This window comes from Neohortaea acidophila (genome assembly GCF_010093505.1).
Source record: "Neohortaea acidophila strain CBS 113389 unplaced genomic scaffold BDY17scaffold_10, whole genome shotgun sequence".
Classification (NCBI taxonomy): Eukaryota; Fungi; Ascomycota; class Dothideomycetes; order Mycosphaerellales; family Teratosphaeriaceae; genus Neohortaea; species Neohortaea acidophila.
The window spans coordinates 752,757-774,788 of NW_022985519.1; the positions used below are offsets into that span (position 1 = coordinate 752,757).

The 22,032-nt window shown below is 56.5% G+C and overlaps 12 protein-coding genes across 12 annotated transcripts; 10 read left to right on the top strand and 2 right to left on the bottom strand.

Annotated features, from left to right (window-relative positions):
- Positions 1-1,026: 1,026 nt before the first annotated feature.
- BDY17DRAFT_303351 (uncharacterized protein) lies at positions 1,027-2,637 on the top strand. Its single transcript, XM_033734557.1, has one exon. It carries the CDS (start codon positions 1,171-1,173, stop codon positions 2,437-2,439), a length of 1,269 nt encoding a protein of 422 aa, XP_033586736.1. The 5' UTR covers positions 1,027-1,170; the 3' UTR covers positions 2,440-2,637.
- A 409-nt stretch (positions 2,638-3,046) lies between these two features.
- On the top strand, positions 3,047-4,292 carry BDY17DRAFT_303352 (triose-phosphate transporter domain-containing protein). Its single transcript, XM_033734558.1, has one exon. It carries the CDS (start codon positions 3,386-3,388, stop codon positions 3,923-3,925), a length of 540 nt encoding a protein of 179 aa, XP_033586737.1. The 5' UTR covers positions 3,047-3,385; the 3' UTR covers positions 3,926-4,292.
- BDY17DRAFT_256122 (uncharacterized protein) lies at positions 4,016-5,144 on the bottom strand (the record flags this gene model as incomplete). The annotated part of the gene is made up of 2 exons (XM_033731581.1): positions 4,016-4,220; positions 4,276-5,144. The coding sequence occupies 2 exons, from the start codon at positions 5,142-5,144 to the stop codon at positions 4,016-4,018; spliced, it is 1,074 nt and encodes a 357-aa protein (XP_033586738.1).
- Positions 5,145-5,360: 216 nt separating this feature from the next.
- BDY17DRAFT_303354 (P-loop containing nucleoside triphosphate hydrolase protein) lies at positions 5,361-7,341 on the top strand. The gene has a single exon (XM_033734559.1). It carries the CDS (start codon positions 5,394-5,396, stop codon positions 7,146-7,148), a length of 1,755 nt encoding a protein of 584 aa, XP_033586739.1. The 5' UTR covers positions 5,361-5,393; the 3' UTR covers positions 7,149-7,341.
- Positions 7,342-9,576, top strand: BDY17DRAFT_303356 (P-loop containing nucleoside triphosphate hydrolase protein). Its single transcript, XM_033734560.1, has 2 exons — positions 7,342-7,578; positions 7,647-9,576. The coding sequence occupies exons 1-2, from the start codon at positions 7,417-7,419 to the stop codon at positions 9,402-9,404; spliced, it is 1,920 nt and encodes a 639-aa protein (XP_033586740.1). The 5' UTR covers positions 7,342-7,416; the 3' UTR covers positions 9,405-9,576.
- A 20-nt stretch (positions 9,577-9,596) lies between these two features.
- BDY17DRAFT_341022 (uncharacterized protein) lies at positions 9,597-11,101 on the top strand. The gene is made up of 2 exons (XM_033737987.1): positions 9,597-10,020; positions 10,082-11,101. Exons 1-2 carry the CDS (start codon positions 9,952-9,954, stop codon positions 11,024-11,026), a joined length of 1,014 nt encoding a protein of 337 aa, XP_033586741.1. The 5' UTR covers positions 9,597-9,951; the 3' UTR covers positions 11,027-11,101.
- Positions 11,102-11,222: 121 nt separating this feature from the next.
- Positions 11,223-12,859, top strand: BDY17DRAFT_303358 (uncharacterized protein). Its single transcript, XM_033734561.1, has one exon. The coding sequence runs from the start codon at positions 11,241-11,243 to the stop codon at positions 12,783-12,785; it is 1,545 nt and encodes a 514-aa protein (XP_033586742.1). The 5' UTR covers positions 11,223-11,240; the 3' UTR covers positions 12,786-12,859.
- Positions 12,860-12,991: 132 nt separating this feature from the next.
- BDY17DRAFT_303359 (uncharacterized protein) lies at positions 12,992-13,954 on the top strand. Its single transcript, XM_033734562.1, has 2 exons — positions 12,992-13,606; positions 13,666-13,954. The coding sequence occupies exons 1-2, from the start codon at positions 13,126-13,128 to the stop codon at positions 13,788-13,790; spliced, it is 606 nt and encodes a 201-aa protein (XP_033586743.1). The 5' UTR covers positions 12,992-13,125; the 3' UTR covers positions 13,791-13,954.
- Positions 13,955-14,532: 578 nt separating this feature from the next.
- Positions 14,533-16,941, top strand: BDY17DRAFT_303367 (Pro-kumamolisin, activation domain-containing protein). The gene is made up of 7 exons (XM_033734563.1): positions 14,533-14,789; positions 14,846-15,109; positions 15,163-15,715; positions 15,780-15,981; positions 16,040-16,162; positions 16,223-16,456; positions 16,524-16,941. The coding sequence occupies exons 1-7, from the start codon at positions 14,578-14,580 to the stop codon at positions 16,745-16,747; spliced, it is 1,812 nt and encodes a 603-aa protein (XP_033586744.1). The 5' UTR covers positions 14,533-14,577; the 3' UTR covers positions 16,748-16,941.
- Positions 16,942-17,513: 572 nt separating this feature from the next.
- Positions 17,514-18,489, bottom strand: BDY17DRAFT_33369 (uncharacterized protein). Its single transcript, XM_033737906.1, has 2 exons — positions 17,767-18,489; positions 17,514-17,710 (listed from the first exon to the last, which is right to left on the bottom strand). Exon 1 carries the CDS (start codon positions 18,334-18,336, stop codon positions 17,803-17,805), a length of 534 nt encoding a protein of 177 aa, XP_033586745.1. The 5' UTR covers positions 18,337-18,489; the 3' UTR covers positions 17,514-17,710; positions 17,767-17,802.
- On the top strand, positions 18,358-19,416 carry BDY17DRAFT_327153 (uncharacterized protein; the record flags this gene model as incomplete). Its single annotated transcript, XM_033737628.1, has 2 exons — positions 18,358-18,539; positions 18,594-19,416. 2 exons carry the CDS (start codon positions 18,358-18,360, stop codon positions 19,414-19,416), a joined length of 1,005 nt encoding a protein of 334 aa, XP_033586746.1.
- A 732-nt stretch (positions 19,417-20,148) lies between these two features.
- BDY17DRAFT_285710 (Glucanosyltransferase-domain-containing protein) lies at positions 20,149-22,032 on the top strand. The gene is made up of 3 exons (XM_033732117.1): positions 20,149-20,595; positions 20,650-21,179; positions 21,232-22,032. The coding sequence occupies exons 1-3, from the start codon at positions 20,478-20,480 to the stop codon at positions 21,988-21,990; spliced, it is 1,407 nt and encodes a 468-aa protein (XP_033586747.1). The 5' UTR covers positions 20,149-20,477; the 3' UTR covers positions 21,991-22,032.

Consider the following 22,032-nt stretch of genomic DNA (forward strand, 5'->3'; position numbering starts at 1 on the left):
CACACTGGTCGGCGGCAAGTACAACTGCAAATGTCGAGCCTGGCCTTGGCCGTGGCCGTTATGCAGGGATCGCATCCACTCGTGACTGGGGCCCCGCGTTGCTGATTTGCTGGAATGCTGTTAGCCCCGACGCGGGGGAAATGCACGCAGTGCCTCGTGTATCTGCCACGCGCAGAGCACGGGGTATTACGGCAATTGCAGCAGGTCGATTTGCCGTGCTGGACGGCTGCGATACTGTGGTAGAAGCATCACGGCTGTTGGACTCCCGCGTGCTCCTTCTGCTCTGGGGAGACTGAGGCTGATCTTCTCGTCCAAAACAAGGCTTGTGATATCGGCAAAGAAACACGGGAAGGCGAGGTTGGAGTCCGGGGAAGCGTCGGAGCCTTCCCCAGCTTTTGCGGACATCGTGCGAGCCACGTGCGGGAGGTCTCCGCCATCACACGCCCCACGCGCCTGCAATTGGACCGTTACGATGTCTCACGGGTTGATTCAGATAGTATTTTGAACATAAGATCTCGCATCTTTGGCCGTGTCCGTAGGTTGGGTCTCCGCGAAGTTCTCATCGTCGAAGCTCAGCTAGACGAAATCTCACATGATATGAAGAGGCAGCTTTCTGGTTCCGCCGTTGTCCAGCAACTCGCGAGGCATAGACTCCGTCCTGATAATGGAAGAGATGAGACAGTCTTTGTCATGGCAAGTATGGCTGGCTTGCGGAAGGCACGAAGCACGACGGGCTGATTCATAGGCATTCAACCAGATCTCGGCGAGCTTAAGCCAACCTCACTTCACAACATGGCCTTGGAGCCGCGGATGCTAGGCCTGCAAACAGCGCGCTCCGAATTTTCATTGACTGACATGTAGGCGGTGTCGTGCTGTTTCTCGCACTGCTGCCCCCAGTGTTCGCGTTTGCCTATGCATTGCCTCCTGACTGACCGCGTCCTTGTGTCACGTGGGCTAATAATGCTAAGTGACCCTGCGACCTCTCTCCAACCTCACCTCCTTAGGTAAGCAATTGATTGGCTGCCTGTCGAACATTGCGACTGTACAACTTCCCGTTTTCGTTTACTATTACTCTACCTGTGATGTGAGACACCAAGTTCACCTCGCACCCTCGCCGTGCATCCCAAATCACGTCTCACCCTGACAAAGGCGAACTTACTTGCAAACAGTATGGGCCAGCTCAACACAAAGCTGGCAAAGCTGTCAACACCGTCGTCAGCAAACACGTCCTTGCCTCTTCTGCAGCAGCAGCAAACAGAGGGTGAAGTTTTTAACACGGACAGGACTGATGATGTTTCTAACCAGACTTCTCCTCCTTTCTACGCTGATCTCCGGGAGGCCCTCTACGCTTACAAGCGCTCCGCATCGCCTCCTGTCGACACGAAAGTGATGGCCGATCCCCACCACCCACCGTCCATTGCATCGGAAGGTCCAGCCCCGGCTGCCGACCCTGAGCTCATTCGAAAGATCATCGCTGCACTTGGTAATCCGCGCCCCCTCAACGGCACCAGCACTCCAGCTGAGAGACACGATAACGACAACGTCACTCAAGCAAGCACGGAGCCTACTGAGCGCGTCAACATCACCCAAGGGGAATCTGCAGCCGCCGAACTTTCAAATACCATTCAAACGGAGACAGCCCTCACCAAGCTTGCCAGCATGGATCACGGAGAAGAGGCCGCGGAAATCCTCAGCACCTTTCAGGGGCAGAATCCACCCACCGAGCTCGCCGTCGTTGACCCACGCATCTCAGCATTGGCAGGACGCGGAATCAAAGTACCCGTCAAGGAGAGGAACGGCAGCAATAAACGAGCATTGACGCCCTCCTCCGAAGTAGACGCAGAGTTCGAAGAAGATGACGCGCCACAAGCTCCACCAGCGACAAAGTCACCACCCACGAAGAAGTTCAAGCTAAGCGACACCCCTGAAGCAGTCATGAAGCCTATCAAGAAGCCCAAAAAGACCTACCGTCGTTCGAAGGTCAAAGCTGACAACGACGACGATGACGAGCCCAGCAATTTCGAAGCAGTCGTGACCGGCGCCGCACTACCTCGCACCCCCGACCAAGCCAAAGAAGCCGCCACAACGCGTCATCAGCGCCTTCGCGCCCAACAGATCCAGCGGATCCCCAGCAAACGTACCAAAAAAGGCCACCTGCGCGGAGCACACCCAGACCCGGACCTCATGCCAGAGTTCTTCAGCAAGGCCAACTTCGCCAAAGGTGAAGAGAACGATTCCGTGCGTTGCGTATGTGGTGCGGTTGAGGACGACGGCGAGGATATGATTGCCTGCGACGAGTGTGGTGTGTGGCAGCATACGACGTGTATGGCAGAGGCGGTGCCGGCGGACACGAGCAGTGGCGAGTATCGGTGCCATGTGTGCGATCCGTGGGCTCATCGCGAGCTTGTTGCGGTTCTGAGGCAGGAGACGATGTTGTGAGCTTTTGCGATGGGCGTGCAACGCGGTGGGAATGGTGTGAGATTACGTCGGGCACTTGAGTACTGGGATAGAGAGTGAGACTCTGGACGCCTAGCATGATGAGCGACGGTCAATTGAGCAGCAGGGCTGCAGCAGGACAAGCAGATGGCCAAGGTACTTTTATGACATGTGAAACACTGCATCGCTACTTCCTTCGTGACTTCTCCGTCTTTCTCCTGCCAGCCGCTACTTCCCATTCTTCCCCTCATCACTATAACACAACACGCGTCCCGGCATCTATCGATGTCACTCCGTAGTGGCATATTATCACGTCTTCTCTGCCTCACTTATCCATTCCATCTCACACGCCAGCATGCGTCTGATCTCCTCCATCACTTGGTTCAAAGCATGGCCACTCCTCAGCAACAAATCAAAAGCAGACGATAGCGAGAACCTTAAGAAAACGACGAATATGCGTTGCCACGAGTCGAACGCGCATCGCTTGACTTCCAGCAGCAATGTCAACAGTCGATGCTCCTCAAACTTGTCTACCTAGCCGCATACCTGCTTTTGAACTTGGTAATAGCGCTGTCCAACAAGGCTGTTCTACAGAAGGTGTGTTGTAACCATCGTGTTTCGTGTTATAGAATGGTTGCGCTCATGCATCGTCTAGCTCCCTCTACCATGGCTCCTGACAGCGGCGCATTCGATCGCAACATACCTGGGGTGCTTTCTGACCCTGAAACTCAGCGGCATCCCGTCAAACCCTGAGCGTGTTTGGCGTCCGAGTCCCACCATCGTGAGCCTCGCCACCCTGTTCACAGCCAACGTCGGCATCTCAAATGCTTCTCTCGCCCTCGTCAGCGTGTCCCTGCATCAACTCCTCCGCCCGCTCTCCACCATCGTAACGACTTGCCTTTGCACAATCTGGTTCCCCAAACGCTACTCCAGAGGCGAATATTTATCCATGCTCCTCCTCACCATCGGCAGCGTGCTCGCTACAATCGGCGAAGCAGACTGGACATCAACGGGACTTGCGCTGACACTGCTGGGAGGACTCATCGGGCCCCTCAAGGCTCTGGTGATGTACAAACTCATCACGCGATCCGCGCCTCTCCTGACGCCCTGGGACATCCTGTATCTCATGACGCCCATCGCAGCGCTGCAAAGTCTCGTCATCGCATGGCTCGTGGGAGAAGTTGGTTTGCTGCGAACGGTGCGGATGGAAGATCTCCACGCCGGCTTCTTCGCGCACTGCTTGCTGCTCAACTTGTTGACTGCGTTTGTTCTCAATGTGTGCTACTCCCAGGTGACCATTATCACGGGTCCGATGGGCATGTCGATTTGTGGCAATGTGCGGCAGATTCTTACGATTGGGTTTGGAATGCTGTGTTTTGGGGTTGCCGTGAATTGGCTGAACGGCGTGGGCTTAGTGCTGGCAATGGCTGGGTTGGTGTGGTTTAGTAGAGCACAGTTGCGGAGGCAGGGAGTAGCGATAACGACCTAATTAGCACTTCTATTGTACCTGCTATTGCTCTTTGGAGATCCTACGAACCTAACACATTGGTATATAGTACGAGAGCCGCTATGAAAATCCTCAGCTCGATGTCGTTTCCTTTCCTACGATAGCTACGTCGACTGTGCCGTCCGTGAGATGAATGATGGCTTGTGTCAGCCAATGCGGCCATGCCCGCAAGCCTCTCAAGAGGTTGATGTCACCAATAAGCACCTGTCGGCCGGTGCAAGACATGATTTGATTGACGACGGCGTTGGAGACGTCGATTGGATCAAGGACCTGGAGGCTAATCAGCAATCTGGCTCATTACGTAACTCCTGCATGGCAGCAAACTTACAAACACTTTCTTCTCCTGCAGTTCCTTCATGAACGGTGCCGCCAAAGGTGTATTCGCGAAAGTGGGATGAATGATGGAGAACTTGATCTCGGGAGCCTTGTGCACGACTCGCACCTCCTGCATCAGGCCCTCGTGGAGCGACATGACGGCAGCCTTGGTGTTGGCATAAGGCACAATGCCAGGCGGAGTGACGAAGCTCGACATGGACGCCATAGCGACGACGTGGCCTTTCTTGTTGGCAATCATGGCGGGCAGGAAGGCCTGCAGGGTGAAGTAGTGAGAGAGGATGTTGACATCGTAAGTGCGACGGAGCGCCTTCTCGGATGCGCTGAGAATGCCGTGAGTATAAGCGATGCCAGCGTTGTTGACGAGGATGCTGGGGTCGCCGTATTGCTTGCGGATCTTCTCCGCCAACTCCATGACTTTCTCCCGGTCCGTGATGTCGCATTGATACCATTGGATGCGGGGATGGAGCTTCATGTCTTCCGGCACCTCGCTTCGGATATCAACAGCCATGACGTTGATTCCTTTCTCAACGAGGCCTTTCGTGATTAGTGCGCCGAAACCACTGGCCGCGCCGGTGACGACGGCGACTTCATTCGGCCAGTTGTAGCGGTGCTTCTCCGATCGGATTCGGAAGTTGTTCTGGGCGATGTTGGAGAGCCAGATGTGGATGTTTCGGGCGATGCCTAATGCGAAGAGCCATTTGAGCACTGTGACGACACGGGCTAGTGTGGTGGCCGAGAAGTATTGCAAGAATCTCTGTACAAGAGGCTCACGAAGCTTCAATGGGGCTTTGGTGAGGGCATAGAGAAGAGCGCCCGTGGCGGCGGGGCTGAGGGGCACGTTTCGTATGAACGATCCGGCCGACATCATGGAGGTTGATAGTTGAGAAGGTGAGGGGGCCATGGAAAGGAGTCGGAAGTAGATAGTTGTACTTAAGGGACTAGCATTGACGGCATGAGGTGTGAAGAGCCTCGGTACGTTGGTACAGTCCGGCCGCAGAGGCCCACAGCTCGGCGATCGTCCGGCTGTGGCGCAAGCCGTGCCTTAATGCAGCAGACACATTTTGTCATTATTGCTGCACCTCAGCTTGCCATCATCCAACACGTGCGGGATTGCATGTCTTGCTTCGTAGCCCCCAGGCTGCTGTGGAGCACGCAGACTCCTTTCCTCTATCCATGTCTCGATAGCACGTGGACGGCTACAACATCGACCCTGCGAAATGCAGCACGAACCCGCCTGCCGAAGCACCACCTTCGCCGAACCTCCCATCAAGCTACTACCGCCAGCACGCCTCAGGATGCATGGCCATCCGTAGACGTCACCAAATACGATCACCTCGATCCTCGACCACCTGAGTACTCCAGCAATTACTTTGTCGACTCTTGCGTCGTCCAATTGCAAGCTGGCGCCGGTGGGCATGGCTGCATCTCTTTCCTGCGCGAGAAGTACGTCCCCAATGGACCCGCCGACGGTGGAGATGGTGGCACGGGCGGAAATGTCTTCATCCAAGCTGTCAAGGGCGAGACGAGTCTGCACAAGATTGCAAGGAGGCCCATCGTGAAAGCGGGGCGAGGGAAGAATGGCGAAGGAAGTCAGAGGGGAGGAAAGCGAGGCGACGATGTGCTGATTCAAGTGCCGGTTGGAACAGTGGTGCGAGAAGTATCGCGTCGGGACCCATTGGAGGAAGAGACATTGGCGGAGCGCAAGGCTAGACGAGGCTATGGCCGAGATCTGAAAGAGGACGACACTCGTGAGGATGATGGGACAGATCAGACGGGCAAGTGGCGGCGCGACAAGTGGCTGCTCTATCCGGGCACACTGCCCAAATACTTCACGACTGCCGACTTCCCTGCGCTCCCACGGCCCAGACGAAGCAATCTCGTCGCATCACAGCCTCTCGCCCCAATCCGTCTGGATCTGGATGAGCCAATGAGCAGCCCGATGCTTCTCGTTGCAGGATCAATGGGTGGGCTCGGAAATCCGCACTTTGTCACGAAAAGCATACCACGTCCAAAATACGGCACGAAAGGAGAGGAAGGTGTCACCGTCAAACTCCAGTTGGAGCTGAAGATTCTGGCTGATGTCGGCCTGGTCGGTCTTCCAAATGCCGGCAAAAGTACTCTGCTTCGCGCCCTTACCCGCTCACGAACTCGAATCGGTGACTGGGCATTTACGACGCTCTCTCCAAACATTGGGACAGTGGTGTTAGACTCCTACCGCGGTCGCACTCACTTGACCGATAGCAAAAAGGGAGAGGCAAGGCCAAATCTCACCATTGCGGATATTCCTGGCCTGATTGAAGGCGCCCATCTGGACAGAGGCCTTGGACTGGGCTTCTTGCGCCACATCGAGCGCGCGGCCGTGTTGGCCTTTGTCGTCGATCTTTCCGCCGGCGATGCCGTGGCCGCTCTGGAGGCGCTGTGGAAAGAACTGGGCGAGTACGAAAAATTGCGAGAACAGAATCTGAACTCCGACACCGAAGGGCCGGCTCCAGATGCGCAGGGCTTGATTCCGTTTCAGCCATTTGCGTCCTCGATATCTCCAGCCTTCGATCCCGAACCACCGTCCTCCGAAGACGGTGATGTGGTGCTGAATGCACAATCCGATCGCGTTCTAGAGCCCTTGCGCCTCCCGCCAATCTCAGCAAAGCCGTGGCTTGTCGTGGCGACCAAGGCAGATCTAGATGCGACGCAGGAGAACTTCGCCCAGCTGGAGGCGTATTTGAAGCGCGTGCAACAGGGTGAAGAGGAGCATCCAAGCGGCAAGACCAATGCGTGGCGGAGACAAATGTACGCTGTGCCTGTGTCTGCGCTTCGGAAGGAGGGCGTACAGAGGTTGCCGGAGATTGTGCTGGAACTTTTGGACGCATAGAATTTCAGGTCGGCGCTTACGCTCGACACGCGGGTGACCTGCATGCCGTAGACAACGGGGACGTCCATTAGCGCAGCCTCGAACAGTCCAATTGTCATCGTCAAATTTGACATTAAGCTTTGGCACAGCTGCAGCGTGAAGGGTACACCCACTAGCGCTTAAAGACAGGACCAATCGAACTGAACTTCCCCAGACCTCAAATTTTCCTTTGCTGAGAGCCACGATTTACGGCAACATACACAGTCCATCCTTGCGCAAACCATCCGAAATGGCAGAACAGACGAAGCGGCCGAAGTCGTTCGAGGCGCTGACGCCGGAACTGTCAACATGGATCCTCGACTACGCTCAAAGCATGCAGTTTGTGCGCACAACGCCGGTGCAAAGTATGGCCATCCCGCTACTAATGGGGAATAAAGATCTGATTGTCGAGGTAGGCGCACTACACTATTGCAACTACACGCTAGGCTGGAGATGCTAACATGATATGGCTCGATGCAGGCGGTAACGGGGAGTGGAAAGACTTTGGCCTTCCTCATTCCTTTGGTGGAGAGGCTGTTAAAGCTCGACGAGCCAAACAAAAAGGGCTACGTGCGGAGTATCGTCCTGGCGCCTACCAAGGAGCTCGCGATGCAGATTTACGATGTCGTCCGGGCGTTGCTGGAATTTCATAGCCCCTCGAGCGCAAAGCTCAAAGCTCGGCAGCCTTCGCTTGATGATGAGGAGGACGAGGAGGCAGCGACTTCAACTATCGACGATATTCCGCCCGGACCGTACATCATTCCGCAACTGCTGATTGGCGGCCGAACGAAATTATCCGAGGACATTGCCACGTTCTCTACTCTCGGACCGAATGTTCTGATTGGCACGCCCAAGCGTTTGTCGGAGGTCTTGCAGTCGTCGAGAGTGATTCTGAAGAGACCTTGGTTTGATCTGCTCATTCTGGACGAAGCCGATCGTCTCTTGGATCCCAACTTTCAGCCGGATCTCCAGAAGATTCTTGATGTGGTGCCCAAGGAACGAAGAACGGGGCTCTTCAGCGCATCGGTCTCGGAAGCCTTGGATGAGCTAGTGAGGGTGGGGATGCGATATCCGTTCAAAATCAGCGCGAGAGTGCGCAGTAAGACTGGACTTCTGGACAAGCGGACCCCGGAGAGCCTGAAGCTGTGCTACCTCGTGACCAAGGCAACTCATAAACTGCCGGCTTTCAAGAAGGTGCTCGAGGAACGGCAGGCGGAGAAGAGCATCGTCTATGTTTCGACTCGCGCCGGAGTGGACTATTGGTCGCACGTAATGCCGACGCTGCTCGGTGTCACTGTCTTCCCATTGCACGGCGACCACAAGTCTGCTATCAGGACCAAGAACCTACGACGGTTCAGGGAATGCATCAATCCTGCCGTGCTCCTGACCACGGACGTCCTTGCGCGCGGCATCGACATCCCTGACATCGATCTCGTGGTGCAGTTGGATGCTCCCACGCAACCGAAGGATTTCATCCATCGCTGTGGACGCTCCGGACGGGCGGGAAAACGAGGGATGGCACTGACATTTCTTAACGAAGGGAGCGAGGAAGACTACATCAAGTACCTTGACATCCAAGGCACGAAAGTAGAGCCATACCCGTCTCCTCCAACAATCTCAGACGATGAGGCCAACCAAGCCGTGGAATCTATCCGAAGCCTACTCAAGCAGAAACGCGAATTGCACGACCGGAGTCAGAAAGCGTTCGTCAGCTGGGTTCAAGCCTTTCGCAAGACCCTCCCAACAGACATCTTCGACATCGGGAAGGTCGATTGGGTGGAGATCGGCAAGTCATGGGGCCTCCTGAGGTGGCCCAAAATGCCAGAGTTGAAGCGCTACTGTCCCGAAGCCGTTGCGGATCGCAAACACGGTCTAGATGTGCCGGCAGACTACGAACTGGAAGATTTGAAATACCTCGACGCCGTCCGCGAATCGAAACGACAAGAGATGATTGCTGCGCGTGCTCGAGGGGAGGTGGTTAAGATAAGCGCCTTGTCCGGCGGCGGTGACCTTGCGGATCAGAGACGGCGCAAGGATCGCGCTTGGAGTGGACAGAAGGAGGTCAAGGCGTTGCGGGACGTCCGGCGCGATCGCAAGGAGACTCGACGCAAGGCGGAGAAGTTGGGTCGCATGTCGGAGAGCGAGAAGGCGGAGGCGATGGAGTTGGATGATCTTATTGCTGCGGTGAGGAAGCAGACGGCTGCGCAGGAGGAGGATTTCGAGGGCTTTGACGATTGATGAGGCGATGTCTCTGAGTGTGATAGATAAGATAATTGCCAATCTGCTGCTCGGTAGTACGATGCCGTCCATATTTCCCCGCTCAGAGCTGTTGTTGTCGGCAATTCGCCAGGATCGGCGGCGGAGCTGCAGCAGCTCAAGCATGCAGCGAGCTTCGCCGATCATTTCAATCTGTCGCGACACACTTCTTTGCACTTGCGCTCCACTATATTTTCCTTCGAACCAGCGAGTTGCCACCTTCGCCCTCTCCGAGACTGTTTAATTCAGGCCGCCCATGTTGCTGAGCTGAAATGGTCTTACCAATCCTCTCCTCCGGCTCGGCCGAGGGGCGTCACTCCAGCTATCTCCGCGCGAATCATAGCCACAAGGTCGAAGGGCTTGGCTGCGCGGACAAGGTGACGGAATAATAGGCTGTCGGTGAAATGGCGTCGAAACATGACTCTGAGACGATGGCGAGACTGGGTCCGATGTGTATAAATGGACGGGCGTCCTCTGCCTCCAGGCGGAACGGCCAGACTCCCAGCAAGCTCATACGACAACGATCAATATGCCTGAATACGCCAGAAACCAGCCCGCCGGCTTCAAGAATGTAATTGAGAGAGTTGCCATTGCGGGTGTACGTACAACGTAATCCCTTCGGAAGCACTACATATACATCCACTAACAAATGCGCTTAGGCTGGAGGCACAGTTGGATCCCACCTCGTCGCCACTATTCTCCAAACCGGTAAACATACAATCACAGCCCTCTCCCGCAAAGACAGCAGCAACACCCTTCCAACCGGCGTCCTCGTTGCCCCAATCGATTATGACGACGAGAGCACCATCGTCGCCGCCCTCAAAGGCCAACAATTTTTCATCATCACATTAGCCCCTACAGCACCCCGCGACACCCACAGCAAGCTCGTCCAAGGAGCTGCCAAAGCCGGTGTTTCTTACATCATGCCCAACGAGTACGCCGGCGACATTGAGCAGGTGAAGCTCGGGCAGGAGGTCATGCTGGGCCCGGTGGCGAAGGCGAATAGGGATGACATTGAGAGGCTCGGCATGCGGTGGATCACCGTGTGCTGTGGGTTTTGGTACGACTACAGCCTGGCGGGCGGCGAAGCGCGTCTCGGATTCGATTTTGACAAGCGCTCTTTGACAATCTACGACGATGGCAATACTAAAAACTCGGTATCGACGTTGTCGCAGGTTGGCCGCGCCGTGGCTAAAGTGCTGAGTCTGAAGGAACTGCCTGATGACGAAAACGACAAGAGCATTACGCTCTCGTCATGGCTGAACAAGCCTTTCTACATCAAGAGCTTCGTCCTCAGCCAAAACGAGATCTTCGGCAGCGTGAAGCGCGTCACGGGCACCAGTGATGCGGACTGGACGATTACCCACGAGGCGACTAAGCAGCGATACGATAACGGCCTAGCACAAGGCAAGAGTGGCAACAAGCTTGGCTTTATCAGGCTGCTGTACGCCAGGATGTTTTATCCGGATGATGCGAGTGAGTTATCGGCCAAGGCGCAGAATGAGTTGCTTGGTGTGCCGGAGGAGGATCTAGACGAGGCTACGGAAGCTGGGGTTGGGATGGTGAAGCAACTTCAGCATCGGCCTGAGCGTATGGCGGCGTAGAAAGAAGTCTACCAGGATGTAAAGACTCTCCACTTAGAACAACTCTTGTTCACCAAAGATTGTGTTCATTAGCGGTAATAAAACGTCTTGACTTGTAGATGTCGTTGGCCATGCATGCTGGAGCCGTGCAGCTTAATAAGCGACCAAAGCTCCGAATCACTGCAAGCTCCCAATTATTTGCACCGCAAACAGAGCTCCAAACTTCCACACCTCAATGACGACCCCCTACATCTGCACCTCGTGCCGCCGCAGCCTCAAATCAAGTCCGCAAACCTACAATGGCGCCGTCAAGAGGCTGTACACCCGCCCTTCCTTCGCGCCCAAACCCGTCCTCGACCTAAAGCACATTCGCCAGAACCCAGGCTTGTACGAGCAAAACTGCCTCGATCGCAACTACGGCGCTCACGCGCAGAACTCGTGGCGGATCCTTGAACTGCACAATGAAGTTGCGAAGAAACAGGCGGAGATTCTGGAGGTCAGGAGGAGGAATAATGCGCTTGGGAGGGAGATACAGCAGCAGGCGGGCACGAGTAGCGATACATGCAGACAGGGTAGCGGGGTGAGCGCGCTGGTGGAAGAAGCGCGGCGGCTGAAAGAGGATTTGCAGAAGTTCGAACAGTGGGAGAGCGCGGCGAGAGAGCAGATGGAAAAACTGGCGATTGATTTGCCAAACCTGAGCTCGAATGTTACGCCCGTGGGGGAAGAGCCTGAGCTTTTGGGGTACGTCAATGAATCGCATGGACGCAAGGAGGGCAGGAGTCATGTCGAGATTGGCAAGGAGCTGGATATACTGGACTTCGAGGCTAGCGCGGTCACCAGCGGGTGGGGATGGTACTTTTTGAAGAATGAGGGCGCGCTGCTGGAGCAGGCGTTGATACAGTACGCCCTTGCCGTGGCGATGAGAAAGGGTTGGAGAGTCATGACGCCTCCGAGTCTGGTGTACAGCCATATTGCTAGTGGATGTGGGTTCATGCCGCGCGATCAGAATGGGGAGACGCAGAGATACGAAATTGCTGGCGATGCGAGCTCACCTGCAGATGCTGACAAGCCAAGTCTCGTCCTGGCTGGAACGGCAGAGATACCGTTTGCTGGATCGCAAGCAGGAAGGACGTTGAAGGCGAGCGCTTTGCCATTGAAAGTCATAGGGCCTTCGAGATCGTACAGGGCTGAGGCAGGAGCCAGAGGAGTGGACACGAAAGGCCTCTATCGTGTACACGAGTTTACGAAAGTAGAGATGTTCGCATGGACTTCTCCACCGACGACCTCGACATCGCAAGACGGGAATCGATTCGACTCGGATGATGAGCTCGATGAGCTCGATCAAACGCGAAGGGTGTTCGACGAGATGCTCTCCATCCAAACGGAGATCCTCACCAATCTCGGCCTCCACGCCAGAGTGCTCGAAATGCCCACCACGGATCTGGGCGCTTCCGCGACGCGCAAAGTTGACATTGAGGCCTTCTTTCCGTCGCGCGCTGCCATCAACGAAGGCTACGGTGAGGTCACCAGTGCGAGCATCTGCACCGACTATCAAAGTCGACGATTGGGCACCAGAGTCAAGGACGATCGGGGCGGGAAGCCGATCTGGCCGTACACGGTCAATGGTACTGCCATTGCCATTCCAAGAGTTCTGGCGTGTTTGTTGGAGACTGGATGGGATGAGTCGTCGAGGACGGTCAACATCCCCACTGCCTTGAGGCCGTACATCCTTGGAGGCATCGAGAAGATTGGGCCGGTTGGTCTCCGTAGTGTGAAATGAAATGCTGTGGAGCGTTGCTCGTACAAACATGCGGAATCGCGGCGCAGTCATCGCGTTTCCGCGCTATCAACCATCACTTCGTTCACTGCATCATCCTCCCTCCATGTGTGGGTGGATCTACTGTAGTGCTAAACCTGCTAGCATTTTACCGACAAGCCTTAACGCGAAAGCTTGTGCAGTGGGAAATGAGGCAGCGCTAACGTTTCACGCGGACACCGGCACGCTTGACGATCACCTACAGCCTCGGCGATATATTTATATACTCAGACGAGTGCCCAGATATATCGTCACTGGTTTGGGCAACGGAATATTGAGCAATTCTCGACCTGATACCAGCAACATGCACACATTCGCCCTCGTTGCATGTCTGGCCGCGGCCTTACGGCCAGTCCTCGCCGCTTCGTCCAACTTCCCTCCTCAATCTTTCTTCCTGCAAGCCAAGGTGCAACCAGGCCAGAGCAGCAGCAAGTCCTCCTTCAACAACCTGTTTCTGCACCCTACCACGCAGTCGTCCACACTGGCCGTGCCCGCATTGACGAAGCTGAATGCCTACGCCGCGGCCTTGACGGCCGAGCAGAGCGCCCCAGCCACCGGATCGATGCCGGCGACGTACGACGTCTCCTACAACAAAACTACCAGCGATGCCTTCTTGCTGACCCTACAATACAACCTTGCACCTTTCGCTGCCTGGGCCCCGGCGAACTTTCTACATAATGGCACGTCGGCGCCGACGAGTCAGCAGAATCAATTTGTTTTCAACGGGACGGAGAAGGATGCGACTCTGATCGCGTCGTCGAATAGTGCGTTCACGGGGTGGATTGGTGAGTTGCCGAGCGTAGACTCATGATTTGCTTTGAGCTCCCGCTAACCTCGATTGCAGCCTGCGATTGGTGGTACGGGGAACCGCAGCTCTTCGTCGCCATTGCAGAGGATGGCAATAATGCGCTGCCGTCGAGTTGCGCCGGGATTGACTTGAAGGTGATTCCGATCCCTAATGCCAGTTAGATTCTGGGGTGGATGAGTCTCATGAAGCGGGGGGGAGAGCTTGTTGAGCGAAGCTGGTTGGTTCAGCAGCATTGACAACAATACCATGTACGAAGGTACACATTGCATTCCACTATCGAATGGACGATCCAATAGTGCGTCGAAGCGACAAGGCTGCAGGAGGCCAGGGGGTTGAACTCAAAAGAGCCGCGGTACTGCGCGGAACCAATTCCCCACCGACTTCCACTTCACCTTCTCGCTTTAGCCATGACAATTTCGCGACGCCCACTATCGACGCGAGCCTATCCGCGTCCTCTGGTAGACTATCTGCCGTCGAGTTTCGCGTGCTCATCTACCCCAATACCGCCTAGCTGTTGCACCGCTTGGCCGTGCCGCCTGCTATTTTTGCCCCTCTATCCCCTTCCATGCTCCACACTCCTTTCATCATCTACCCTCACGCGATCAGACTATAGTGCTAACCCGCTCCTGCCATGCTCCTCTCATCAAACTATTAGGGGCATGGCCGAGGTTGCCGCACCTATCGTATTCGGGATCTGCATGGCCTTGCTCGAGTCGGTGCAGCACTTTCGTAATTCGGTAGCAGCGGCTCTCTCGACACGCCGACATCGTAGCCGGTCTTGATCATGGTGGTGGAGATACATATAAGGCCTGCGACCACTGTTGCGCTCAGGCTTGACATCCCCATCTGTGTGCGGCCCCGTTCGTTCTCTCTGAGTCGCTCGTTACCATTTCTTTTCGTCATTCCTTACCACTTTCGTTTTTTTTGTTTTCTTTCACACTCGCTCCAATGAAGGCGGCACTTTTCGCTGCCGTGGCGGCATTGTCGTCTTTTGTCTCCGCGGTTCCAAGTTACAAGGCGCACTACCACCAACATGAGCGCCGAGAAGAGGGGTCCGTCTGGACGAAGCGCGACAGCGTCCCCTCGACCTTTACACTTCCCATGCGTATTGGCCTGGCGCAGAGCAATCTGGATCGCGGACATGACTGGTTAATGGAGGTGTACGATGTGCCTGAGCTACCAGTTACGGACCTCAAACGCTGATCCACGGTCACAGCTCCGATCCAACTTCATCCAACTACGGTCGGTACTACTCCGCAGAGGAGATCAACGATCTCTTTGCTCCATCCAGCGAGAGCGTGGATGCGGTCCGCGCTTGGCTTGGAGAGGCTGGCATCGATGTTGGGCGTGTCTCGCAGTCGACCAACAAGCAATGGCTTCAGTTCGAAGCACAAGTGCAGGAAGCGGAGCAGCTTCTCAAGACCCAATACCACATCTACGAAAACAGCCGGACGGGCAAGACCAGCGTTGGTTGCGATGAGTATGCGAGACCTCTGATGCGCATATGGTGGCAATAAGAGCTAACACATTCAGGTACCATGTCAAGGAAGATGTTCGGCACCACATAGATTACATCACCCCGGGCGTGAAGATGCTCGAACTTCGCTCCATGTCCGAAAGACGCCTGAGCCGTCGAAGTGGCTCCAAGTTCGGCGGACCCATCAAGACCGCCGCACCGACACCCATTCTCGCAGTCAGCAGTAGCCTCGAGTACTGCAAAGACTACATCAGTCCCGCCTGCATTTTCGCCATGTACAAAATCACGCAGTCCAAGACCGCCCACGCCGGCAACGAGCTGGGCATCTTCGAAGAATCGCCACAGTACCTAGACCAAGACGACATGGATCTGTACTTCTCCCACCTCGCGCCCCAAATCCCGAACGGAACATTCCCTACCGTCAACGCGATCGACGGCGCCGTGAATGTGAATACGGAGTCGGCGGCTGGCACCGAAGCGCTGCTCGACTTCCAGATTTCGTATCCCATCATCTGGCCGCAGAATTCGGTCCTGTTCCTCACCGACAGCGAGCAACAAGCCGAGTCCCAGCATGCCGTCGGCATGTTCAACACCTTCCTCGACGCCATTGTAAGTGCACATCTCAGCGTTTGCAACCACGAGCGCAGACGCGGCATACTGACATGTCGACTAGGATGGATCGTACTGCAACTACACCGCGTTCGGCGAGAAGGGGGACAACAAGACAATCGATCCGACTTACCCCAGCCCGGGCTACGAACACCCGCTTCAATGCGGAGCCTTCAAGCCGACCAACGTCATCTCCCTCTCTTACGAGCTCGCAGAGTATGCCGAGGGCACGCCGGCCAACTATCAGAAGAGACAATGTAACGAATGTAAGCCGCGGGCCGGGGCAATTCGTGGCATCGAGCGGCACTAACTCGACGGCATCAGACATGAAACTCGGCATGCAAGGCGTCAGTCTCGTCTTCTCTTCCGGTGATGAGGGCGTGGCATCCAAATGGGGCTGTGTTGGGCCGGAGAATTCCGTCTTTAACCCCAACTTCCCTTCCAACTGTGAGTTTGAGCGTTCCTCCCATCCACGAGCTTGCAGCCTACTAACCCTCATCCAACAAGGTCCGTACGTGACGGCCGTCGGAGCAACGACGCTCACAGGTCGCGCGGCGAAAGATCACGAGCGCGCCGTCACGCAGTTTCCGTCGGGCGGCGGCTTCTCCAACTACTTCCCGCGCCCAGCATATCAGGAGAAAGCGGTCGACGCCTACTTTGCCTCGTCGTCCGCACCCACCTTCCCGTCCTACTCTGGCCCCGTCTTTGGAAACGGTCACTACAACCGCTCCGGTCGCGGCTGTGCGTAACAACCCATCACATGGCAATGCGTTTCTCCCCCGTCGCTAACATGCTTTCGCCGCAACAGACCCCGACGTTTCCGCCATCGGCCAGGCAGTGCTGAACTGGGGCCAGGGCGAGCCTTATTTGGTGGGCGGCACGAGCGCCTCCGCGCCCACCTTTGCCGCCATCCTGACGCGCATCAACGAAGAGCGTCTGAGCGCGGGCAAGTCGACGGTCGGCTTTGTGAATCCCGTCCTGGTGAGTCTACGAAACCAACAAAAAGACATGCTGCGTTTGAACTCGTACTGATACTTTGACGTTGCGTAGTATCAAAACCCGCAGGCCTTCCACGACATCACTGTCGGCAATAACGTGGTTGAGGACTGTGGCAAGCTAGGGTTTGAGGCGGCGGTGGGATGGGATCCGTTGACTGGGCTCGGCACGCCGAACTACCCTGCTCTTCTGGAGGTTTTTATGCAGGCTGGCAATGCGGGATACTAGGTAGGCTTTGTTTCATTGAAGTGAAGTGAAGATGGCAACGCGTGTTGATGTACCAAAAATAGGTGACACGACAGAGCTCGCTTAACTAAGGAATTACCTAATTCCCAGCCTCCACTCCATGTGCCAGCGATTTCCCTCCCGGCGCTTTTTCGGAGCGAGTGAATCCCTTCATGATTCAGCATAACACATCTCATAGTAATAAACACAAGCAACAGACACCACCAGCGCAAAGGGAAGTGGAGGAGATTGCGTGCTTCGGAGCCGTCTCGGTGCTGTTGTGGGGGTGGGCGGACGGATGCAGAAGGGGAAGAATGAAGACGCGGCCCAACAGCAAAGCACATCGGGCCTACTCGTGTTCTTGCCCACGGCGGCCAAGCCGAGGCTCCAGTTGCGCGCAGCGATGGATTCTCGTGGCGTTCTAGACCTCCGGTGGGTGTGTTCGGTTGCTACCTTTTCTTGATCGAACGCGGGTCAAGATCTTCAGGTACGGTTGGCTGTCTTTGGTACCCGCGAGTGTCCGGAATATGTGTCGATGGGAATCTGCACCCGCTCAGTCTCATGTTTGCTTCGGACAAGTGCAATCTGTTCGACTGCTAGATCTCACGTCCCTCCACTTCCCTCGCCCGATGCTACGGTATACTTCCAGCGACAGCACAAGCGAGTGATGGTTCCCACGTGCGTGCGCTGGCTAGATGGGAAGATGACCTTCCGGAAATTCTATCCCTTCCCCGTTAGCCCCTCGCCGCTCCGGAAATTCTATTTCACCCTCCGCTGCGGACCACATTAGCCAGCGTTGCGGCGTGGTGTGCCATTCTGTACCTTCTGACCACTGCGGCCCGGCGTCTAGGCTATAATGTGAGGTTTTATGTACCTCGTACCCTTCTTAGCCTTTCCATGTAAGCGGTGCGCGCGGCGCGGCATGCAGCATGTCCGTGGCGGCTGGCCCGACCGCGCGTTAGCTGTGCCCACACACTGTCACATGCGAAAAAGTTTGGATCGCGAGGCGTTTTTGATGGCTGGCTTGTGGGCACCGGTATGTGCACCCGGCTGGCGGCGGGCGGCGTTTGCGCCCTCATCCGGGCGGAAGGTGAGATGAGATGGGTGGGTGAGTTTCGGCTTTTGCTCGTCTGGGCGGCGGGCGGCGTGGCGTGGCGCGTGGAGGTCGGGGCGGCGCTCATGTGATGTGTGTCTGGTGGTCTCTCGGGTGTGGGTGTTGGTGGCGTTCTCGTTACTTTTCGATTTCGCTCTTGGGTAGGTATATTATTACTCTTGCCGTGGCCTGCTCGGCTCCTCTTCTCCTTCTTCCTGTCTATTTGATCGCTCAACTTCTCCGTCTGGCCCGTCGACTTGCTCTCGCCTGTGTGAACTGCGTGCGCTTCCAGCTTTGTCCCGAGCATGTGGTTGGCGAGGAGATTATGATGTTCGAGTTTGCGGACGACGATAGTGCGAGCACCGATGGAGAGGAGGAGGTGAGAGTGGTGGGGACGGAGACGGCAGACTGCGTGCCGTTTGTTCTTCACAGGGAGGATGTGGAGGTGCTGGCGCAATCCGATGGGTTCACGATCTTGCGAAATCACCTGGCCGATACATACGACTATGTGTATGTGGTGTACCTCACCTACCGCTCAGAGATCCTCCACTAACAATACCCCAGACTCTGCCAACATCATCAATTCAAAGGCGAGGTGGAGGTAGCCTCGACCATGCTGGTGCGCGACATCCTCCACGCCCTCCTGGTGCCCGTCGTCGAGCTCTTCGACAAAGCCGTCGCCCTCGCCATGGACACGACCTCCGCGACCAACGTCGAGGACCTCGAATACGCCTTCGCCGGCCAGGGGCGCAGCGCCTTCCTCTGGCTCCAGTGCTTCCTGGCGGCCGACGCGGAGCGCGACTGGTGCTACACCACCGGCTGCCCCGGCTGCGTCATCGAGCACTCCCTCGACTCCGAGTTTTGCGTGCGCATGCTGTACGCCGCGTGCCTGCTGAGCGACGTGCACTACCCCTTCACCCTCGACGGCCCCAAGCTGCCGAGTTTCAGCTTCTTCCTCGGCTCGCTGGAGAGTGCGCTTGCCAAGGATGCGCTCTATGGCGAGGACTTCTTCGAACGCATGCAGGCCAAGGCGGCGGCGACGCGGAACGGGATTGAGGAGTTGATCCATCAGTGCATCGAGCTGGAGCTGAGTTTGAGCCAAAGCCAAACCGCGGTTTCCACGCCGGAACTGGAGAACTCGATGCTGCAGCCTCTCAGTCCCGCCACGTCGAACGGGTCCGGGCGGGTGCGGGTGCAACGCGGGTATGTCGCGCGCCGACAGAAAAGTCTGCAGCTGGAGGAGGAGCAGTGGATGACGGAAATGCTGAAGAAGTGCTGGATTGAGATGCAGAGTGGCGAGCAAGGCACGTCCGCCCGACCTACCGTTGACTCGAAAGTCGTAGGCGAGACTGTGGTTGCTGTGGACGAGATTCCGGCGGTGGCATGAAAGCCGAACATGGACACTGGATGGACTACAAATTCCGGGCGGTGATTCGAGCGCGCACGAAAAGATGGTGCGGCAAACGAGTCACTTGCGCCAACGTGGACAGACTGGAAGGTCGACACGAAGCCCATACCGCCAAACTCCCAACACTGAACTGTTTGCGAAAGAAGAAAGGCGAGGAGAGGAACTCGCAAGCGACAGTCGGATCGAGCGGTCTTGTTCAATGGCTGGATGCAGCACGCAACGCCAGCAATCAGGCAAGTGGCGATGATAGGAGGCCCGAAATAGAACTGCGGAGGGTAAGGTACAGGGTACGAGCGAAGGCGTTGAGGGGAGCAAGCGGAAAGTCAAAGCCAGCCGTGCCAGGAATTGGTGCATGTGCAAGGCAGATTCCTGCCCAATTAGGTAGTTAGTGTAATGATAATGATGCGTGCACCAGAGACCCTTAATCTTCCCCATATCACCAGGGGGTCGCGAACGGTTGATCTTAATGGCAGACATATCATCAGAAGCAATGAAACAAACAACAACCACCCGCCTTACCGCATGGACGTGTCGAGGAAATTCAAGGTTGACCCGTCACCCAATTGACGCATCCTGAAACGGGGTGTTCGGTAGCGCTGCCGTCGCGCTAGGCCGCAAACAAGCGTCAAAGTGGCGTCGAGACTTTCGGGCGACAGCAGGGAAGTCCGATGGGCGGGTGAGGAAAGTTGCCCATCGACCACGCGGCTCGAGCCCTTCTTTCCAGCTTCCCTTCGTAGTGGCAATTCCTGGCCAACCTCACCTTTAATCCTTTTTCCCTCGTTTCCCCCTTCTGTCCCCGCTTCCTTCCATTGCGCTGCTGTCCTCGGGGAGATTCATTCACGTTCTGCATTCCCGGGTGTTGTTGCCTCGCTCGCTTTGCGCATCTTCGTCTGCCCGCCCTGTTTGTTTGTGGAAGCTGCGAGAGGGAAGCGTTGAGCCACTCCCGCCGTTGCCAATCCTTCTCTACCTCTTCGCCGACCCCGTTTTATTGAGACGACTGAAACATTGCACCCGACCCGCCGAGCGCAATTCTTACCGTCATGCTGTCTTGGGCCGTCGTGCTGGGCCTGCTGGCCCGGCAGATCCTCGCCATCCCGACCATCTCTGCCAAAGGCTCCAAACTCTTCACCAGCGACGGAGCGCAATTCTACATCAAAGGTGGGCAGTGTCCACATCAATGGGGAGATGAGTGGGCGAGCTGACGTGAATCAGGCCTTGCCTACCAACCAACACCTAATGACCCGCTGGCCAATACAAACCAATGCCAGCTCGATGTCGCTCTGATGCAAACGCTGGGCACCAACGCCATCCGCGTCTACCACGTCGATGCATCCCTGGACCACGACGGCTGCATGTCCGCCTTTGCCAACGCCGGCATCTACGTCTGGCTGGACCTCGACACCTTCAGCACCTACATTCTGCAAAACACCTCCCCGACCCCTCAATGGACCAAAAGCATGTTCCAGGCCTACGCCGACGTCATGGACACCTTCCAGAAATACGACAACGTTGCTGGCTTCTTTGTCGGGAATGAAATGCTGACCACCGGCGCTAGCAGCATTGCTGCTCCGTACGTCAAGGCTGCCGCTGCGGATATGAAGGCCTATCGGGACAAGCAAGGCTACCGAGATATTCCCATTGGATACTCCGCCGCCGACATTCCCGCGCTGCGGCCGAACTTGCAAAATTATCTCGCCTGTGGTTCTGACGCTGCGGATGCTGTTGACTTTTACAGCCTGAATGTGAGTTGTCAAACATCGCCTTCCATCCGGCGCAACCCTCTAACCAACATAGGCCTACGAATGGTGCGGTGACTCCAGCTATGACGAGTCCGGCTACGACATTCTCGAGAAGAACGCCAGCAACTACAACATCCCCATCTTCTTCTCCGAGACGGGCTGCATTGTACCCGAGCCGCGCCTCTTCGCCGACCAAGCCGCCATCCTCGGCCCCGAAATGGACCACACCTGGTCCGGCGCCATCATCTACGAGTGGGTCGAAACGACTAACAACTACGGCCTCATCTCCTACGGACCGCCATCAGGCGCCGAGCCCACCGTCTCCGTTCAGCCCGAAATCGGCGGATACAGCGTAGGCGGCGCCCCGACCCCCCTCAACCCCGGCTTCACCAATCTCAAGAACCAATGGGCCACCCTGAGCCCTACCGGCGTTTCCGAGAACGCCTACACCCCCAGCAACACCCCGCCCGCTTGTCCCTCCTACACCAGCGGCTACTGGGAAGTCTCGGGCAACGTGGCGCTGCCCACCATCGGCGCTGCAGCCGTCACGGGCCCCACGGGCTCTGCTGGCTCTGGCTCCGGCTCTTCCGGAACCGGCTCTGGCTATGGCTCTGCATCACAGAGCTCCGGCTCCGGCAGCGCCAAGAGTACCGCGAGCCATAACGGGGCCGCGCGACCGACTCACGCCATCATGCACTCGGCCGGCATGGCCGCGGTCGAAGGCTGGTTCGGGCGGACGGAGAACAGCAATCCCGCGCTCTTCTGGTTCGTGGGCATTGCGTGTGCGATTCTGGGGCCGGCGATTGCGTTGTAAGAAGACATAAAGCATTATCGTGGCTTGCATATACACACCTCC

Coding starts and splice junctions, on each gene's coding strand:
- BDY17DRAFT_303351 (XM_033734557.1), top strand. CDS start 1,171: ATGGGCCAGCTCAACACAAAGCTGGCAAAGCTGTCAACACCGTCGTCA.
- BDY17DRAFT_303352 (XM_033734558.1), top strand. CDS start 3,386: ATGCTCCTCCTCACCATCGGCAGCGTGCTCGCTACAATCGGCGAAGCA.
- BDY17DRAFT_303354 (XM_033734559.1), top strand. CDS start 5,394: ATGTCTTGCTTCGTAGCCCCCAGGCTGCTGTGGAGCACGCAGACTCCT.
- BDY17DRAFT_303356 (XM_033734560.1), top strand. CDS start 7,417: ATGGCAGAACAGACGAAGCGGCCGAAGTCGTTCGAGGCGCTGACGCCG. Junction 7,579..7,646: donor ATAAAGATCTGATTGTCGAG/GTAGGCGCACTA, acceptor GGCTCGATGCAG/GCGGTAACGGGGAGTGGAAA.
- BDY17DRAFT_341022 (XM_033737987.1), top strand. CDS start 9,952: ATGCCTGAATACGCCAGAAACCAGCCCGCCGGCTTCAAGAATGTAATT. Junction 10,021..10,081: donor AGAGAGTTGCCATTGCGGGT/GTACGTACAACG, acceptor AAATGCGCTTAG/GCTGGAGGCACAGTTGGATC.
- BDY17DRAFT_303358 (XM_033734561.1), top strand. CDS start 11,241: ATGACGACCCCCTACATCTGCACCTCGTGCCGCCGCAGCCTCAAATCA.
- BDY17DRAFT_303359 (XM_033734562.1), top strand. CDS start 13,126: ATGCACACATTCGCCCTCGTTGCATGTCTGGCCGCGGCCTTACGGCCA. Junction 13,607..13,665: donor TGCGTTCACGGGGTGGATTG/GTGAGTTGCCGA, acceptor CCTCGATTGCAG/CCTGCGATTGGTGGTACGGG.
- BDY17DRAFT_303367 (XM_033734563.1), top strand. CDS start 14,578: ATGAAGGCGGCACTTTTCGCTGCCGTGGCGGCATTGTCGTCTTTTGTC. Junction 14,790..14,845: donor CATGACTGGTTAATGGAGGT/GTACGATGTGCC, acceptor CCACGGTCACAG/CTCCGATCCAACTTCATCCA. Junction 16,163..16,222: donor CCCCAACTTCCCTTCCAACT/GTGAGTTTGAGC, acceptor TCATCCAACAAG/GTCCGTACGTGACGGCCGTC.
- BDY17DRAFT_33369 (XM_033737906.1), bottom strand. CDS start 18,336: ATGCTCGGGACAAAGCTGGAAGCGCACGCAGTTCACACAGGCGAGAGC.
- BDY17DRAFT_285710 (XM_033732117.1), top strand. CDS start 20,478: ATGCTGTCTTGGGCCGTCGTGCTGGGCCTGCTGGCCCGGCAGATCCTC. Junction 20,596..20,649: donor AGCGCAATTCTACATCAAAG/GTGGGCAGTGTC, acceptor GACGTGAATCAG/GCCTTGCCTACCAACCAACA. Junction 21,180..21,231: donor TTGACTTTTACAGCCTGAAT/GTGAGTTGTCAA, acceptor TAACCAACATAG/GCCTACGAATGGTGCGGTGA.